The sequence below is a fragment of the Centrocercus urophasianus genome, unplaced genomic scaffold (genome assembly GCF_019232065.1).
Source record: "Centrocercus urophasianus isolate 14NV4802_14NV808 unplaced genomic scaffold, USGS_Curo_1.0 seq_12, whole genome shotgun sequence".
Lineage (NCBI taxonomy): Eukaryota > Metazoa > Chordata > Aves > Galliformes > Phasianidae > Centrocercus > Centrocercus urophasianus.
The window spans coordinates 6,202,865-6,223,228 of NW_024884364.1; the positions used below are offsets into that span (position 1 = coordinate 6,202,865).

General features: G+C 44.1%; 1 protein-coding gene across 1 annotated transcript in view; it reads left to right on the forward strand.

Moving 5' to 3' along the window:
• The first annotated feature begins 5,672 nt into the window (after window positions 1-5,672).
• Window positions 5,673-20,364, forward strand: part of LOC122155797 (limbic system associated membrane protein) — a 341,409-nt gene continuing 326,717 nt past the window's right edge. Inside the window, exon 1 of the mRNA XM_042810006.1 lies at window positions 5,673-5,753. Coding sequence (XP_042665940.1) covers window positions 5,744-5,753 — 10 coding nt within the window. The 5' untranslated portion in view covers window positions 5,673-5,743. The remainder of the gene's footprint in view (window positions 5,754-20,364) is intronic.

Consider the following 20,364-nt stretch of genomic DNA (forward strand, 5'->3'; position numbering starts at 1 on the left):
TTTTCGTGCCTGCCTTACAGAGCTGTTTTTCTATATACAGCTTTGGCTCAAAATGTAATGCTGGGAAGTTTTCTTCCTCCTGTTCTGCAGCAGTGGAGGTCACCCAGTAAGATCAGAGTCTCACGGAGGTGAGGAAGGTCAAGTGAGGAAAGCAGGAAGGCACGCGTGTTGTGCTTGGTTTCTAGGAAGTTTGTTGGAAGCTGTTTGTGTCACTTCAGACCTTTGTGTCTCTCTCATAGCCTGCAGCTACGCGTGCTACTGCTGATCTTCTGCTTGGTTTTTGACAGAAACCACAAGTCGGGTTTTCTGTGAGAATGTGTCACTGTCCTTTGGCTGTGTCGTAGCACTTTGTAATCATGGATATGTGCCACTGTGCTGAACTCTCTGCCCTGTTAAGTCTGCAGCTCTCGTGTTAGCTGTAGTGTTGATGACAGCCCTGTAGTGCAGAGTTCCTTCGAAACTTGACTTCGGGCTTGGACTCTTCCATGCTACTGGTTTGCCCTGTGCAGGAGCCCACTCAGTGGGAGGGGATGGCCATTTCTAGCTATTGCAGGGAAACAGCCATGTATCCTTGCTTTTTTTTGGAAGCCTTGGGAGAGGAAGGAGGGAGAAAAGTATGAAAAGCCCAGCAAGTCATCACTCAGTCACAGAGCTGTGACTCAGCCTTAGATCTCCCTGGAAACTCTGATCACATCTCCAGAATGTGCATGGAAAGCAGTGCTGAGGCAGGGAAGCGTAAGTCTGGGGTCAAAGAATTAACAAATGGATGTTTCAGCTGAAAGCACAATGAGGTCTCTGCTGCTGGAGCTCAAATCACTTTGCATCTTTATAATATGAACAACGCTATTATTAACATACAACTTGTGTGCTGTTTTTTTTTTTTGGGTTTTTTTTTTTTTTCCTTCCCCCTCTTCTGCTCCAGAGGAATGGAATTCCCCTAATCCCTGTTTTATAGATAACATGAGGAACAGGCAGGTGAAGCAGTCAGCAGCCTAGCCAGAGATGCAGCATTTTCCCTGGGATCTATGGTACATTTGTATAATACCTGGGCTCTTCATCTTAGTATTCAAGGCTGTCTTTGCAGGAGAAAGGCTTGTTTGGGTCTGGGCTGATGTTTTTCCCATGGAAGTAAACGTGCCTGCTCCTCTTCCAACCATCCTTACCACCCACTGTTTCTGCAGTGATTCACTGCCCACTGAGTTATGCACTGTCATCTTGTGCACGGTCAGGTCTATGCAGCTTGTTTGGGATTCTTTGAGCCTGTGAGGTTACTCCTAACAGGATGTCCCTGTAATACTCTCTTTGTCTGTTTTGGATATTAATTACAAGGCACAGGTATGTTAATGTAGAGTAAACTTGTTGTTTATTGCATACAGCCATCTTTGCCTCGGGAGGTCACTGAAGCCAATTATTGTAAAAGGATTTCAGAAAAGGCCTGGATAATTTTATGACCACTTGTAATTTTATATTAAGAAGGGGATAATCAAATCTTACTCTTTGTGGCAGAAGATGATAACCATAGGGACTAAGAAATGGCTCATTTTCTCTCCCATGCCTTAGCTGACCATTAGGCTGGAGGTTTCACCTGCCTCTCCATCACTTTAAATTAATTGCTGCTGAGCAGAGCAGACTAAAGGCCCTTAATCTTCTGATTTCATCTGGCAGGTTGAAAGCTGTTAGACTTTGGTCTGCTTCTCCTGCCTTGTTGTTGGGGAGAAGCAAGTAGAAATATTTCCAATGGAAATCATTGGGTGCAAGAACAGCCCCAGCTGCCCTGTGCATTCCTGGACAGGTCAAGCTCACAGCTGTGCTCCTGGTTGCAGGAGCAGTGGCACAGCATTACAGGTACATGGTGAATAGCTTCTGGCCCCAACAACTCAACCAGAGCAGCTGTCACATTGCCTGGCCCCCAGGCAGCATTTGTATGAGCAGCCTGTCTTGGCAAATGATTACGTTGGATTTTGGATGAGAAAAAAGTCTTCTCATTTGTTCCAGGCTTCAGCTGCATTGCTTGCATTGGCTCATCTTTAGGATGTTCCTTGGGCAGGGGATGCCAAGCTGACGGGATTCAGAAGTGAGGGTAATACAGGGAGTTTTTCATTCTGTGGCTCTGCTGTGCTGGCTCCATCGTGATCCATGGCTGTCTGCTGCGTTTGTTCTGTAAGGTGCTGCAAATGGATGAAATGTTTCACTGAATAATGAATTGTGGCCTTTGAGGCAGCCGTCTGTGGAGATGCCTCAAACCATTTTCAATTGTGAAGAAAGTGATGTTCTTGCCAGTGGCCTCTCCAGCTTGCAGAATTCCTCGTGCAGTTTCCTCATCAGCTTTCTGTATAAAATGGAAATTTCAGCTGCATCAGTTTTCAGTCACTACTAGACAAACTTTTCCCTCCCCTCTTTTAACCTCTCTGCTTGTAGGCAGAGGCCAGAATGCAGGTTGTCACAGATACGCCATAGGTGAATCAAGTAAAACTAACTGGATATTTTATCTAAACACTCTGTATTTTAGCCCTCTGCATCTGAAGGATCCTGTGCAGATGCACTTTGGGGAATGCATCTCTTCTGAGGCTGGATGTGGTAGCAACTTCTCCACTGCAACATTAACTGTTGGTTGAGATCATAAAATATAGAAAGAGCTCTGTGTCCGGTTAAGGAAGATGGAAATGGTATCCCTTTATCTTATCCTAGCTAGAAGACAGCAAACATCTGTGCAGCTGTACGTGAGAGTCTCTTCAGTCTCTTGCTTCAGTCAGTAACGCTCTGAACTGGCAAATCCACTGCCTTGGCATGCTGTTTTGTAGTGTTACACTGTCCATCTCTTACAGATGGGAATCCTAAATACTTGATGGAGAGGAATGAGATCAAAAGTAGAAAAACTGCAGGATTGTTGGCAAAGGAGAATAAGAGATGCTGTCAAGAGAGGAACTGAACTGGGAAGGGGAGTAAATGAGGCAGATCGATGCAAGAAGGCTGTTCAAAAGGCAGGACGCAGAGCAGAGACTTTCAGAGCAACAGCAGTGAAAGCTCTACCACATGAGATAGTGCACAATGAGAAGAGCAGTGGTTAGAGAACACAAGAACTCCATCTGTCAAGGTTTACATCTCGACATCCATCAGATCCTTCTCCTTGCAATCAGTGTTCCCATCTCGTTCCAGCCCTCCATACCTTGCTTTGTGCCGTGCTGCTTCCTTCCCATTCCACAGGCTTCAAGCTGTGAGTATTTCTCCCAGCTGCCACAGGCTAGTCCAGGTGATCTCATGACTCTTCAGGCTGAATTTTTCTTTACCTATAATTAAAGGAGCAAAACAAAAAAAATGTTCCTTCTCAGTCAGCCTGGTGGCTCTGCACCGAATTTATCAGCATGTGCATCCTGATGCTCGATGTTCTCCCACAAATTGGGCATTGCTGTCCTCAGGTCACAGGGCTGTGTGTTTTTCACTGAGTTTGGTCTTCTCATTATCTGCTATAATTGGGGAAAACTTTAACTTCATGGGACAGAAGCTGTCAAACCTATTTCTCTGGTATGTCTGTAACTGCAGGAATTTGTAAAAATAGAGCCAGAGCAGCATAGCGCTGATTGGAGCTTGCAGCAGTTTACCAACAACCACTAATTGCCAGCTCTGTTCGGATGAATTGGAAATGACCAAGATAATGCAAATTAAGAAGATGTTCTCTTAACAGGGTTTTAGCAGCTTCTGGGAGCAGAAGTCATGCAGCTATCTCTGATCCTGCGAGCAGAGTTCAATTTGTGGCGGCTTCCTTAGGCTGGGAGTAAACCTGTGAGCCCCTGGACCACGGGCTGCCTCCAGGGCTGTGCTGGTAGCTAATGCCATGCAGAACCAGGGTTTCTCTCAGTCTATTTTGGTCTGCCTATGTAGCTTTTAAAGAAATATTTTCAAACTTTATCAGTAAGAATTGACACCACGAGTTTCTTACGTGCTCTGTTTTTTTCCTGAATGTAGTACTGATGCATTGGGAAACTCTATGCCTGAGAGAATACGGGCAGGGATATGGGATCAGTTATGTAAGAGATTCCTGAGATTCCCTTGTTCTCTTTGTTCACTTGTTGTGCAGTTTTGTGGTACTCCCTGATAAATCCATGAGCGCAGGTGGAGTGGAGCCTGATTATTGTGGGAGGACAGAGGGGAAGCCTCCCTGCTCTCTGATCCCTTCCATCACATTCAAGAAATGTGCCTATGGGGAGAGAGCCCTGACATGCATGCCCTGTGTTTAAGGCAATGGAAAGAACTGTGTATTTCAACAGTTTGTGTTTCTGGTGGTCTGCTGTGGTAGGCAGATAGAGACCCCTCAGCTTCTGCAAATGAAGTAATTTCACCTTTTTTGTCCCGTACAAGTTTTTTATTTTTTTGGTGGGAGAAAGTAGCCTGCTCTAAGGAGCAAACAGAAGTCAGATCTGTGCCAGGCAGGGGGAAGTTGGATACTGTAAGTACAACAGCACAGCCTCAGCAAGGAGCAACCTGTAGTAAGCATGGGGCTTCCTCTTGACAAAGGGTGTGGGGCACTGGATATATTTAACCTGGCCCTGCCAGAGAGTGGCTGTCATCATGTACTTCCAGGGGTAGCAAATAATGGTGAACCTGACAAATACTGTGTTGGAAATTGTCATCACCAGATGGAAGTCTGCCCAGATGTCTCTGCTGATTTGAAACTTGCTGGCTGTTATCTGGGTGGCTGCCCAATCACAAAAAAACTTGTACTGAAATGGCTTGAGGTCTTGGGTGCCATTCCTACCGTTTCACTCAGGGAATAAAATCAGAGGAGCAGGCTGTCTATGGACTCTGTCATTTCTTTCTGGTGCTTGTCCTATGGCAGTGGATGTTTCCAGGAACAAGCTGGTTAGTTTGTCTTTTTCCATGAACGTTCTTATGGGCACATTGGAGTGTGAACATTGCTAAAGTACAGATGGTTTTAAAAGTTAAAGGAAAAAAAGAAACAAAAAAACCCAACAAAAACAACGTGTTTTATTTCCTACTTTTCTTTGGAAAATGAGACTGGTGGGAATGTGTTTGCATGTGCATAAGGTAAGGTAATGATGTTCAGAATGGTTAGTGTGAGTGCATTTAATAGTACACACAGAGGGAGAAACTTGAGACTGATGGTGTTGTTTCGAATTAAGCTTTTTTTCCCCACAATGAAGGCTCAAAGAAAGTTGAGGATGGCTGCCATGGTGCAGGAGGTACAGAGGAAGGGCTTTAACACTGGCAGCAGAGTGCCAGCAGTGAAAGAATCCAGAGGTTCAAACAATTCTGCACTTCCACTCTCTCTTTAAGTGGTGTGCTTATGTTAAGCAATTCTCATTCACAATGAAATCTGGTGTACTTTATTTAATAACTGTGTCAGGGGGCTCCTCTGGGATCCGGAGTGCCAGAATTGGTTGGCTTTTTAATGGGGCCTGTCAAGGGAATTGGCTACAGATGGGGAAATGAGACGTGTTCAGTCATCTCTGGTTTTAACCTCCCAGCTCTGGAGTAGAGGGTGGGTTCTGTTAAGTGCACTTTGTGGCTTTTTCTGGTCCGTAACAGCCCTCTACTTAATGCAAAATGCTACTTCTCAGCTTTAACTCAGCAAGGCAAAGTGCACTGTTACAAAAGCACTGTGGGAGGGGAGAGGACGGAGAGGAAGTACGCATGTTTATTTGCTCCCATTACAGCACTGCTGTTATGAACACAGATCGAAGCTTTCCTTCCAAAAGGCCCCTTGGCACAGGTTATTTGCACATAAATGGCTGCAGGTGATTTATTTATCTGGCACAACTGGGTTCTGCAAAAGAAACTGTGGGCTCTACTTCCAATACGTTAATACCATTGCAGAGGGCGTGGAATTTGCTTTGCTGTGGGAGGCTGCAGACTTGAAGAGCATGGCTGAAATTTTCAAAAATCTGGGGTAATTTGTAGATGTCTTTTCTGCTTACTGGTATAACTTTTTTGAGCATAGCACTAACTGTCACATAGAGATTTCGATGCTGTGGTACAAAGGGAAGGAAGATTGTTAGGGAAGGAGTTAGGAAGGGAAAGTTTGCATTGCCTAACTGGGTTAGTGTGTTATGCCACTGTAGAGGAAAGAAGAGTTTGAATACAGGGGAACAAGAACGGGACTGCTGTGGGCTTGTTCATTAGGTAGAATTGACTTCAGTGTTTAAAGAATGCCATGGAGCTAGGTGGTCTTGAAGGTCTCTTCCAACCTAATCCATTTCTATGTAGTCATACAAAAATGATTCCTTGATATGAGGGTATATTATACCTCTGTCTGAATTAGCTATATATGTGACTGAATCTAGATTTTGATGACTGAGTGTTGCCCCTTGAATACCTCTGGTGGTGGCTTTGTTTCTTCTGGAGCTGTTGGTGTCCGCCATTCTGTAGACATCTAGCTACATCACTTCTAACATGAATTACAGTATTGTAACTCGTTAGAGAGAAGAGAATTTGTCATAAAGATCAAATTCAAATGCGTGCAGTGACTATGGTTGGATGATGTCATCACTGGCTGGGTTGGTGAGGATGTTGTGTACTTTGACTTCAGCAAGGTGTTTGCCATCTCTCACAACATCCTTGTTAGAAAATTTAGGAAGTATGGGACAGATGAGTAGATGTAGTGATGCAGAGTCTGGTTGGACGCCTGTAACAAGAGGTGTTCCCCAGGGGTCAGTGCTGGGTCTGGTCTTGTTCAACGTTTTCATCAGTGACCTGGATGAAGGGATAGCATCCACCCTCAGCAAGTCTGCTGATGATACAAAGTTCGGAGGAGTGGCTGACCTGCTGGTAGGCTGTGCTGCCATTCAACAAGACCTGGACAGACTGGAGAACTGGGCAGGGAGGAACCTGATGAGGATTAACAAGAGCAAGTGTAGAGTCTTGCACCTGAGGAGGAATAACCACAAGTGTCTGTACAGGTTAGGGGCTGATCTGCTGGACAAGGGGCTCTGTAGAGAAGGAAGGATCTGGTGAACAACAGGCTGGCCATGAGCCAGCAGTGTGCCCTTGTAGCCAAAAAGGCCAATGGTATCTTGGGGTGCATTAAAAAGAGTGTGGCCAGCAGGTTGAGGGAGGTGATTCTTCCCCTCTAACTCTCAATGTGGTGAGGTCACATTTAGAATACTGTGTCCAGTTCTGGGCTTCCCAGTTCAAAAAAGGCAAGGATCTCCTAGAAGGAAGTCCAGCAGAGGGTCACAAAGATGAGGAAGGGCCTGCAGCATCTCCTGTATGAGGAAAGGCTGAGTAATGTGGGTCTGTTCAGCCTGGGGAAAAGAAGACTGAGAAGGGATCTAATAAATGTGTAAAGGGGTGTGGGAGGCAAATGGATGGGGCCAGGCTCCTCTTGGTGGTGCATAGTGATAGGACAAGGAGTAGTGGCCCAAAACTTAAACGTAGTAAGTTCCATACAAAGATGCAGAAGAACTTGTTATACTTCTTATGAACCTGCAATAAGGGTGACAGAGCACTGGGACAGATTGCCCAGAGATGTTGTGGGGTCCCCTTCTATGGACATATTCAAGACCCATCTGGACACCTACCTGTGTGATCTACTATAGGGAACCTGCTTTAGCAGGGGAGTTGGACTCAATGATCTTTTGGAGGTCCCTTCCATCCCTGCAACTCTGTGATCCTACTGGTCTTTCACAACCTTAATGATTGTATGATTCTTAATGATTCTGTGATCTATCACTACTGATTTTTAAGGTGAAAAGGACTTTCTAGGTAGAGTACCTGGATCCTAGAAATTGAGTACCAAGAAGTAATGAGTTGCTGGGAGAGGGATATGGTGGGGAAGCGACTGCAGGGATCAAGTGGTCATACAAATCAGTAGGGTGAACAGAGGATGCTGTGGAAAGGAATTTGTTTTAGAAAGCACCTTGTAAAAATTGGGGTCCTCAGAGCCATCTGTAGAGAAAGCGGTCTGAAAATCTCTCACATCTAACTTCAAAGGTGCCCAAAGGCTTTCAAGTGCAAATATTTAGAAGCTTGAGCATCAGTTGAGAGCAGAGGGGATGGCTTGTTTTCCCTCTCGCTATTCCCCCCCTCCCCCCCCCCAAAGGGAATTAAGAACTGTTATTTCCATAAAAGTTTTCCACAAGGGAAACCTGTTTCCATCACAGTATATTTACATGAAAGGCCAAAAAGCCAAAAGTCTACAGTAGTAGAACTGCAAAGCACTTATGTCTTTAGATGTCCTTCTTCAGGAAAACATGAATTGTTTTTCTCTGACCTAACCTGTTGCCTCTGAGTTGGGACTTATCATAGAAAACGTCAAGATAGAGAAGCTCGTGTTTGGATTGGATTAAAATTTGGCATCCACTAATCAAACAAGAGAGGAGCTGGAGAGAAAGGTACACTGGATGTTTAGGCACCTGTATCGTTGACCAGCTGGAGCCAAGAGTATAGGGTGTTTGTCCTATCACAGTATGCAGAATTTTGTACAGCATGGTGGTCAGGGTATGAATTGAAAGTTGAAGGAGCTGGGTCCATATGCTCTCAGATAACTCTTAGACAAGTCCTTCAATCTTTTAGCTCGCTGCTTGCAAAAATGAGGGTTGTGACATTGTCTTAAATCAGAAGCCTTGCAAACATACATATGTTACTGATGTTCCAGTTCTGAAGATGATATGAATGCATTCAACAGTTAAGATAAGCCAGCGATTGAAGGGTATGGAAGGTAGTTGGGTTTAAGTTCTGTTTTGAGTGCACTTTCCTGCAGGCTGTGCGTAAGAACTTGAAATGAGTCTGCTGGAACCTGACATCTAATTCCTTCCCATCTCTAGAGGAATAGAAAATACCATCTAGAATGTGTACTTAGGAAGTCAGCATATGTTGATTTTTAACAGGGCTGAGGTTATTTAATCTTTGTTACTTTTAGGTGACTCAAGATTTTCTTCAATGCCATTAGAGGAAATAAGACAATTTCCTTTTTTTTCCTCCTTCTCTTTTATGACAAAAACCCAATCTGCTTAGGGTTAGCTCTGTTATAAAATTTTCCTTTTAACAAACCCAGTAATACAAAAATGTCATGTGAAATCCTTCTCACCCGTTACAGAACAATAAATCTCAATCTAGAAGCTGGAGATCTCTGTGGAAAAAGTCTCTCTCTAAATATGTGTATATATTTTTAAATTTTATTTCAAATTCTCTGTTGTTTTCTGCCTGTCTCTACCCCCTGGAAAAAAATGTCCTTATGTAAAGTAAATCAGCTTCAGTTTTCTTGAGATGACAGAGCAACTTCTATTTATACCAATTTAAAAGTCTTGGATACGGGATCAAAATGTGAATGCAGACAATGTCCAGCTATTTCTTAAGTGACCGTAGTTTGAGCTCTCTCCCATTGTCTGACAGCTTGTTTGAAGAAGGGTGGTGGGAGTGATGGTCTGGCATAGCAAAGAGTGTAGAAAGGCCTGGAGAACAAAAAAGGAGTCAAGATCTCACTGGGCTAGCTGACTCACAAGGAAGGTAACACTGTCAGAGAAAGCCTGAGTCAACCCTGCAGTGGTAGGTTGAAAAAGATCTAAATATATCCAATTTCTGTTCATGCTATGACAGCTTATAATATTCTTAACCAAATATTCATCGTATTCCTACTGTTAGAATGCAGCCCTGGTGCGAGCACACTGCGAGTCTGGCACTCGAGTAGCATTTGGCTCTGTGCTTTGCCAAAGTCATCCTAGGTGACCTTGGGTAAGTCACAAAAGGAGAAATGAATATTGTGAAATCCCTTTACAAGTTGTGTGCTTCCCTCTTTCCTCAGGAATCTATCAGAGTTCCTAAGCCAGATATGCCCTTTTCTTTTTTTTTTTTTTTTTTTCCACGGATGTGGGAAAGTCTATGTGCAGGGTGGGGGACAACAGCAAGGTTCTCTTTGGTTTGTTCTAGGTTCTTCCTCTTGCTGAATAGCTCAGGTCTGCATATTCCTTGAAATGTGGGCTTAAGTCCTTACTGGTAATTGAGTATAGGAAGGATTTGCATGAGTGTGCTCTGTACTAGATTATAGCTTTGAAAAGTGCTGCTATGTCCTCCTTGTCTTCAAAGAGAAAGAGAAAAGGAAGATGGGGATGTGTTCGGGCAGTAGGAAACATACTGTGTGTAAAACCCGGATGACAAGGCAGTGAGGGAGTATCTAGCACATCAATTCAGCCAGAGCATGGCTGTGAAGGAGGGTTTTGAATGTCTGCCAGGTTTAAGTGGTTATACACATGTTTAATTGCAGAAATATAGATGTCTCAATAATGGATGAGCATAAAGATTACCCACAGAATTACCTCAGGTGCCTCCAGGGCATTGAACAGAAGCCAGGAGGAGGTTTGGTGCATGGCCAGTAGCACCTACGTGTTCAAGGTCTGTTTAAGGATCCTGCACTTGGCTCTCCAGTAATGCGAGCGCAGCTCTGCCTGCCAGAAGTGTCACGGGTATTCATACCCAAAGTGCAGAAGTGCTGGGACACTACGGACATGTGGTGCTTATCAGTGCCTATGAAATGTGATCAGGATGGCTCCTCGAGGGTGCATCTGCAAAGGTGAGACTGGAATTTAAATCTTATTAGCTCTCTGCTGCAGGTTTTTGCCAGCTTGGTGTAGCTGGAGATGAAGGAGCAGATTTTGACCCTGAGGCCTGTGCAGTCCCTGAAGAATGGACAGGGGTGCTGCTCTTAGGATGCAGGTGAGCTGACATGTGAGTTGGAACACTGCTGGCAGAAAATGCAGCAGGAGGGGCCGTAACCTGGCAGCAGCAAAGCTCTTAGCCTTTGTGTTTTGCGAAAGCCTGAAAAGCTGTAAAGGTCAAGGCAAATTCTGGGCTTCCTCACAGTCTTCCTGCAGCTCTGCTCCAGATGTCTTGGTGCTTCAGTTGTTTTTCGTTTTGTCTCTTCATAATTTTGTTTCTCTCCTTCGTTTTGCTTGTGTGCGTTTCTTGCAGTTTATAAGGAATCAGAAGTGAGGGAGGGGGAACTTTCAGCGTTAGGAGAAAATAGCCAATGCACCTCATGCCCACATGGCTCTCGCACACACACTTCCTACGTTTGACAGCAAAATCAATTAATCATTAGGAATCTCCTCCTGGTATCAGCACTGAAAGATTTCTTCGCTGTAGAAGAGAAAAAGCATACAGGAAAAAGGCAGAAAACGTAAAGAAAACAAACAAACAAAAAGCCCAATGAAAGAAAATGAAAACCCACATTTTCCACCTAAATATTTTCTCTCTCTTGTTTTCCTTTCACATAGCCACACACTCACACCTGCAGATGTTGACACAGCGATCTGGCTGGCTGGAGCTGCCACTCAGTACAAGCACTATGGGAGGGCAGAAAATAGCACTCTGAGGAATAAATGTGTCCCTGTTGGTCCCGCTTGGGAGGGTTGTCTTGTGTGGGTCTCCTCTTTATCTCCTGCTCTCTTTTCTCTGTTGAGTGTGAGCGTGTCCACAGGACTCCTTTTGAATTTCCAAAGAGACATACTTGCCCCTTTCTGCCCGTTTCTTGCAGGGAACAAATGTGCAGAATGCTGTCTCTGAAAACTTGACCAAGAGGTTTTCTGCTCTGATGGAGATTGTTAGTCCCCTCCTTATCTTCTGGGATACTTGTCCCCTGTGCCAGTGTTTGCTTCTGATTTAATGCAGTGCTGAGAACAAGCTGTATTCCCAAGCTGCTGTGTAGAAAGAAGGGCAAATATGTCATCTCTGCCAGCTGAAATCTTCAAGGTGAGAGGAGGGATCAAGCATAACGCAGGAGAAGCTCACATGAAGGTGACCTGGTGGCTGTGGGGTTTTAGTTTTGTTTGCAGAGAAACCATATGGGTATCTGTGCATACTGCTGTAGGGAAAGCAATTCCCCTGCAGAATGAAAAATGACATTCATGGTGCTTTGATCCTATATGTCACTAATGCAGCTTCAGCACAGGCTGATGTTAGTCAAATGCAATTGCCCTTAGCAGGCCACCCAGCATTTCCAGCTGGAGGAGCGTATGGGCTAACATTTCTTCCTCTGCAACCAGGGCCCGCTCCATGCAGTCTCTATCCTTGCAGGGAGTACTGGCAGCAGGTCTCTCCCTGGTGTCCTCAGAAGGCACCAAGCAGAGAGCTTCCTGGTTCTTGTCTACCCTTAGAACATGAAATCACCTGATGAGACAATGTGGAGATTAAATGAGGAAAGCTTAGGCTGTTAAGGTGATTGGGAGCTCACTGCAGCACAGAGAGATATCTCTGCTCTGCAGGCAAGATGGAGAGTTGTTTTTTTTTTTTTTTTTTTGCCTGTTGGGTTATTTTGTCCTCCTCCAGGCAGCAGAATTCACATTCACAGCATCACAGTTCCTCCTGCTTACTCCACACCACATTCTACCACCACTAACTCCTTGGCCCAAGCTGTGGGTGTTGGGACCCTGCTCCTGTTTGTCTGGTGATGAGCATGCATTTCTCTGTCCCACCCCGTGAGACCCCAGTTTCTTTTAAACAAACACACACACCCCACAAACATTTTAAGGAGACTTCTGCTGATATAAGCATTAAAATTCAATGGCCTTAACTGCAGGATGTTTGAATTGGAAATTATTTGCTTTCTCTAATCCACCAAATAAGCCAAATAAACCCAAACTGCCTCGCTGCAAAGGTGACTCTCGCTTTTTGTGCGTTTGGAGTTTGCTGTGATGATCCTGAGTATTTCTCCATAACCAAAAGGAAATAAAACCCATCCATCTGTGCCGGCAGCTCTAAAAGATTCTGGTTTATTCGGGCGGGAGTTATGTGAGGAAAGGACCGTGGCTGAAAGCACCACAGGGAATTAGGAACGCTGAGGCACGATTCTGCTTCTGTCTTGGTGAGTGATATTAGTCGAGTTATGAAAACTTGGATGTTTTTCCCCTTCATTCAAGCCTAACTCAAAGGCATACTGCATAAAAAGGCTCACTGGTGCCAATTTTTCACTCTGCCTGGCATCTGCGGCCGGGGATGGTGTTAACAAAGAAGCTAGTGGTTGGCTCTGTGGCTTAGAAGTCAATTGTATGCTAACCTCTGTGTATAATTTAAGAGCAGCCTGAGGGAATACTAGTCCACGAATTCCTTTAAACTCTACCATCTGGCCAGGGCCCCTGGTGACAAAGATGCAGAGTCAGAGAGCAATAGTGTTCCAGCTGCACCCCATATTGCCTTCCATGTTCCCCTTACCAGGAGAGGTGCAGTGGGAATCCAGTGCCATCAGCTTCAGCTGCACACCAGCTGGGAGCATCCTTCTGGGGAAGGTCTTCTCCCTCAGAAGACAGTGGGTGAATCACTGTCCAACTGTTATGGCCTAATTCTGTTTTGAGAAGAGTTTTAGAGGGAAAGCATGGATATTCTCAAGATGAATTTTTCAAGTCAATGCCACAATGAAAATACTGATTTTGTTGTTAAACTAGTTCCTGTTTTCTTGTTTTGTTTTGTTGTTGTTGTTATATATGATTGTCTCTGGAGAAATCATCTCCATTTGAATTTCAGGGAAGATTATTTTTATTTTCTGTAAGTCCAAAATGTGCAAGTTTATAAATCAATAAAGACGGCGCTCAATCTCAGTTCTGCCTGGTCCCCCTGTAAAAGTGTGTGCTCTGATTTAATACAAGAGTTGTCTGTCACAGACAATGGATGACTCTACCTAACAGAACTGTTGACGCACAAAAGTTATTTCCATCACATCTACAAGCTTAAAGAATGTGTTTTGCCGATGCAATTAATTTGAAACAAACCCTGTGTATCCTGTAGAAAAATTAGGACGCAGCAAATCCTGGCAAAAGAATGGCAGCTCAACCTCTTTCCCTGTCAGAAGTGCAGGCAGAGCAGAATAGTTCAAGGCAGCTGGGACTGCCCCAGCCGCAAGATTACAATGCCTCTTAGAAGATGTAGGGGTGCACCTGCTGTTGCATGGAATCGCATCAGCTTGGATGCGTCAAAAACAGCATGTAGAGGTGGCCCACTGTCTTGCAGACCTTAAAGGGCAGTATATTGCATGATTTTTCATTTTTATTTTTTAATTTTTATGTTTCCTCTGGGAAGGTGGGAAGGTAGAAAGGCCTGACGTAGTCTGTGGCTTGGTCTTCATAAAGGTCAATGAGTGCTAAGCTCTGACTGATTTGAATGTTAGAAGTGATGCCTGGCTGAGTCTCGCGTTACCAGGAGACTGGATTTAGGAGTGCTGGGGCTTCACGTGTCAGGATGTTTGGCAGCAAGTTCAGGCAGTGCCAAAGCATATGGTATGCTTTATTAAATACCTGCTCACAATTTAGCCAAGAAACTTGGCAGCCAGCATGTGATGTCCAACTGAACATGTGGAAGCTTCGAACCACCGAGGCTGATCTCCAGCCCTTGGACAAACAGGAAAGCATTATGAGAAGCTAGTAAAAACAGGCACCACATTCTCTCTTGAGACCCAGCCATCAGTGAGCAGTGCATGCCCAATGGCAGGAGAGTCGCGCAGTGTCTGTACTGCTTTTCGACAGTGCAGTATCAAAGGTTTCTGTACCAATGTGTTTGCTATTAGGTTTCCTCATTCATGCTCCCACCTTTCTTGGCTTCTCCTCAGAGCTGGAGTGGGAGGACACTATCAATTATTCTATTTGTGCTCCATCCACAATCTGAAACTCTGCCCATTATTCTAGGGCAGACAGATGTTTTTGTTGAAATGAATGGCTGGAAACAAGTTAACAATGCCGACAGTTAAATTGACATAATTAGACTTCAGAGTTAATACCCATAGAGACCTTTGAGAGGAGCTGGTATTTAACATAGCTGTTGTTCTTTTGAAAAGGGATAAGATGGATCTGTATTAGGGAATAAAAATAATATTAAAGAAAAGATTACAAACTTTTTTTTTTTTTTAATCACAAAGGTTATCGCTTTGCTAAATGCAGAACTGAAGGATCCCATAGTCTGTGTTGAGTGCTCCCAGATGTTGCATTCCAGTGCATTGTTAGGTGCTTATGCAGTCTGATCCTTAATTTTGCTTTCTGAAATATTTTTTGCATTATTTCTTGGCTTAGTTGTTTTGTTTTGACATATATCCCATTTGGTTTTCCTGTATTCAGTCTTGTTCTCTATTTCAACTTTCAACTTCTCTGTTGCAACTCTTTCCCTTTGTTACACATACTAGTTTGTCATGATGCAAAATTTTAGGTCCAAGCAGGCAAACCTATACCTTCTGACATTAAATCTGCAGCTGTGTTCTTTGTGCCTTCCACTGCTCTTACAGAGTGCCCACATAGCTGTGCTATGCCCTGAGCACGTCATGTGTTATTGAGTGATAATTTTGCTTAGAACGCATAAAGTAGAACAAAAAATGAGCTGCCATAAAGGGAAAGGGAGCATCTTTTTAATAAACTTATTTGTTCCCTTACCTGGAAACTGCTCTGAGCAGCCCAATACTCGCAGAGGTACTTGAATTTTTGCTCCTGTGCAGGAATTGTGCAGTGTAGAAGATCAAGCTGTCTGCCTCCATTTGTGTAATGAGACCACTGGAGGTAGGAGTTGAGACTCAGACTGAGGTGCACGTGAAAGATCGTGAAATGCTCTTTAAACAGATGTACAATTACAGCACTTCATATTTTCCTGGAACACTGGCTTTGTGCTATTAGTTTCCTGACAAGGAAGTTTGTTTAATGTTTGATTTGTTTTTTTTTTTTTTTTTTTATTTTTTATTTTTTATTTGCACTGCTGGAGCCAGAGCGTAGTATATCCAGAAGCAATAGAGCTTTTATAGGAATCTGTGCCTTTCAAGCTGGCATTTGCCCTTTGCAAGCAAAAAAGAAGAAGAAATAAATAATAAGAAAGGCTGAAGTCTTTACAGTGCCTAGTGAATCCCCCAAGTCAACCACAGAAGTCTGAAGGCTGACAGCACGAGGTGCACCGTAGGCCCCGGTTCTCCTCCAGGAGCATTGTTTGAACACAATGAAAAGGGCTTCAGTTGCAGAAGTCAGAAAAAAATCAGTGCTCTGCAAAGGCAAAGGATACCAAAGGATGCTTGTGTTGGGAGCTGCCCTGAAATGAGGAGATGCGGGTGAGATTTGGCTTTGCCTCTCCCTGCAGTTCCAGGTTGCTTGGATCCTAGCCCTTGTGGTTGGCTTTCGTTCTTCCAGAAAGCCATAAAATGTCTTTTGTATTGTAAGGGAAACAGAAAAAGCTAGAATAAAAAGTCAGTGAGTGAGGAGGAGAAAAGCAGGAAGGGAATTATAGAAGTGCTGCACACAGCTTCCCTAAGGCCTCTCTGCAGCCCCCATTTCCTTAGGCAGCCTGCCCAGATCGCAGGCAAGCTTGAAACTTCCTCTGCCTTTATAATGGAGTGCTTTTCCAGAGTTCCTTATCAGAGTCTCAGTACCCAGTTCTCCAGGGCTGTTTGCTACATGTCTGGCTAACGAGCAGAGGTGTGCTCTGTGAGGGCGCTCCCCCATGCTGACCTCTTCTGTCTCCATGCTCAAAATGGGGACTTTCAGTCCAAAATGGCATTTATTGCAGACGAAAAAAAAGGGAAGAGTTTCAGAAGGTTGGACTAGATGATCCCTGGAGGTCCCTTCCAAACCCGATGATTCTGTGATTCCATGAGAGAGCACAGTTCACTGAGTATTTTTAACATGAGAAATGATTCCAACCTCTTGCAAATTAGCAAACTCAGTATATAGACTAGAAAGGTTGGCTGGTTTTCAAAGAAAAACAGAAGAAGATGCCCAGGAAAGAAAAACCATTCATTACTGCTTTCCCATGAAGACAAAGAATATTTTAAGTCTTTGTCCTACCAGTTGTTTTAGACCTGTTTTTAAAAATAAAAGTTCATGGTTTTGTGGTGGCTTGGCTATGAGGAGCTGTTTGGATTTGATGCAGACCAAACAGTGAGCAAAGCCTTTGCGTATGGGATAAAATATGGCTTTCTCCCTACCGTACTCCATAGCTGAGCTTCAGAGTTTTGCCACTTTGTTACTTTAGGCATAAAGTTAGGGTACTTGATTTAGGAGGATGATCTTTGAAAGTGACTTTGATGGTAACAATCATCCTGCAATTTGTCTGTCTGTCTCTTAATTCTTGAATCATCCAAGGTGCCTAGACTCTTAGTACAGCATCTTTGAGATAAGCCTGGATGTAAATCCTGGACATGTGCTGTTGTCTTGTAGGGAGGGAGGGTGTTCTTGGCATTAGCATAAAATTGATGTACCTATCACTCTGGCTTACATGACGTTGTCTGAGTATCACAGATGGTTGTAGTAGACCTTCTACTAACTGGTCTTGTTCAACATGTTCATCAATGACCTTGATGAGTAGCCAACCTCAGCAAGTTTGCTGATGATACGAAGCTGGGAGGATTGGCTGACACGCCTGAAGGCTGTGCTGCCATTCAGCAAGACCTGGACAGGCTGGAGAGCTGGGCAGTAAAAAGCCGGATGAGGTTTAACAAAAGCAAGTGTAGAGTCTTGCATCTAGGGAGGAATAATTGCATGCGCCAGTACAGGCTGGGGGATGAGCTGCTGGAGAGGAGCTCTGCAGAGAGGGACCTGGGTGTCCTGGTGGATGACAGGTTGGCCATGAGCCAGCAGTGTGCCCTTGTGGCCAAGAGGGCCAATGGCATCCTGGGATGCATTAAAAAGAGCGTGGCCAGCAGGTCGAGGGAGGTGATCCTCCCCCTCTACTCTGCCCTGGTAAGGCCTCATCTGGAGTACTGCGTCCAGTTTTGGGCTCCCCAGTACAAAAAAAAGCCAGGGATATCTTAGAAAGAGTCCAGCGGAGGGCCACAAAGATGGTGAAGGGCCTGGAGCATCTCCCCTATGAAGAAAGGCTGAGCGAACTGGGTCTGTTTAGCCTTGAGAAAAGGAGACTGAGGGGGGACGTGATCCAGGTCTATGAATATCTAAGGTGGGGGGCAGAGTGGCAAGGCTGGATTCTTTTCTGCAGTGTGTGGAGACAGGACAAGGGAAAACGGCAAGAAAATGAAGCATAGGAAGTTCTGCACAAATGTGCACAAGAACTTCTTTACAATGAGGTGACGGAGCACTGGAACAGGCTGCCCAGGGAGGTTGTGGAGTCTCCTTCTCTGGAGATGTTCAAGACCCGCCTGGATGCCGACCTGTGCGACCTACTGTAGGGAACCTGCTTTGGCAGGGGGGTTGGACTCGATGATCTCTGGAGGTCCCTTCCAACCCCTACAATTCTGTGATTCTAGGGATACCTAATGCTCATGGCCCCCTGCACTAATGGCTGCTCAGGGACATTACTGGAGAACATACCAAAATACTTGAATACCTGCCAAGTTCAGCATCTCTGTGCAACTGTGAAGTGAACTCAAATGACAGATGCCCCATTCCTGTACCCTACAATTGGGGTGTGAGTTTTTAGTTCTTGGATGAAATGGCTGCACGGAGAAAACAAACTGGCTGGGAGCTGAATGTGAGCCGGGGCCAGACCACAGCTGTGATTTTGAGAATCACAGCTACCTCTACTCACTTAGGACTGAAAAACACCTTGTCATCATTAGCCTCTGGTCTGTCAGTTTGAAAGGTGCCTCTGTAGAGCTAAAATTTCATGTATTAGTGCTGCTCTGTAACAATGTAGAAAATGATCAGCTTCTTTTCTGCCCCACCCCAAAAAAACCAAGTTTCCAGTACAAGATGTATTGTGTTTTGACTTTATTATTTTTTTTTTCCTCGGACACAGAGGTAAGCTGATTAACTTGTACAGGGAAAGCAAATATGAAGTTACAATTAAGGGCTTGGTGTTTGTCCTGAAAGCTGACCCAAGTGTACTAGGTGACTGCCAAAAGGTTAAGTGCAAACTGTGTCTAATTTGTCTGGATCTCGGGCAAAGCAGATCTTCCATCGGCGAGTTCAGAGTTGGCTGGGGTATGAGATGGTTTGTTTTTCTCTGTTACTGAGTCAACAGCCATGGGCTGAATGGCTATCACAACTCTCACAGGTTTCTATTCCAGGTGTAACATACGCTTCCTTTGCCTTTCCTTTTTCAATGTAAGTGTTATTTGCATGTATGCAATCAGCAAGACACATTCAGGCTATCAGAAAAATAAATTCTCCATCTCCCCCCCACTCAAATGTGTAGCAGTTGATCTACAGGAACAAATGTTGAGAAAAAATGATTTGTGGCAGATGTTGTATCATTACCTGACTACTGGAAGTTATTTTGAAGATGTAGAGAAGAACCAGACTACTCTTAAACTAAAGCATGTTTACATTTTAGATACTGAATGCTTATGAGCCGTAATGTATACCACAGACATGGAGAGTAAGCATTTTCTTGATACATAAGTCAAAATGCCAGCTCAGAAAGAAAACAACCAGATGTCTATTAAGCTATTTTTGTCAGGGTTGCTTTGAACTCCATGCCGTGTTTAAGAATGTCAAGTGCTTTTCAGTATCAGACTTCTTCACGTACATTTTGAAATTAATTTTTAATGGCTGTGAAAGATGAGTGGCTATCATCCTCGCTTTCTATTTGATGAAGACTATTGATGCGATGTGTTGAAAGTGGTGAGAGGAGTAGGTAAGCTTTCTGTTTTGGCTAGTTGGACTGGCATTTCTTTGAAGTCTTACAGCACAGGTGAATTGGCTGAAGAATCTGTTTTTTGCTGGCTGTCAAGATCGCAGTTTTGTTCGTCCAGTAGGCAGCACATAGCCTCTCACAGAGGTGGTACAAATGGGATCCATGCTGTTGATATCTCTAAAGAAGGCCTGAGAAGACTGTGCCAAAAGCACCAGTGCTGGCATTTTGCTCAGTGTTACCCTTGTTACCCTTGGCTTCTATTTCACTGTTTATGAATGAAAAAAGAAAGTTGTCATCTCAAAAAATTAATAATAATAACAATATCTTTAAGAATTATTAATGGCTAGTGCGCAAGCAGACAGCAGAAAAGACTTCTTAATTCCCAGAAAACTTGTAATGGACTAGTGCCATATGTTTAGAACATATGGACTGATCAAATAAAATGCTTCTGGAGGGAAGCATTTACACCTTGCTTGGCAGCATTTGAAACCAAAATGTAAAGACCATGGTGGATCAGCCCTACCTGCACTGCAGACACTCTAATGAGGCAAGTGGAGAGCTAATGGACTACTGATTAAGCATGTTTTAGATATCCATTTAACTAAAGGAAATATTATTGGGCTTTGCTTACCCAGGAGGTCAGAGATTTCACAGCTTAAAAATGCAGGAAGCATCCCTGAGGGTTATTAAGACATAGCCCCTCAGATCTCTCAGGAATGAGCATTCAGCAGTGCACCATTAGTCTGTCAGATCACATGGTCTTATCACCCTCCTTTCCTTCAATTTTTGCTATATTCACCTGCTGGATCTTGTCTTAAATTAGGCTGTGAGCTCTTTCTGGCTTTCTTTGTATTTGCATAGAGACGAGTA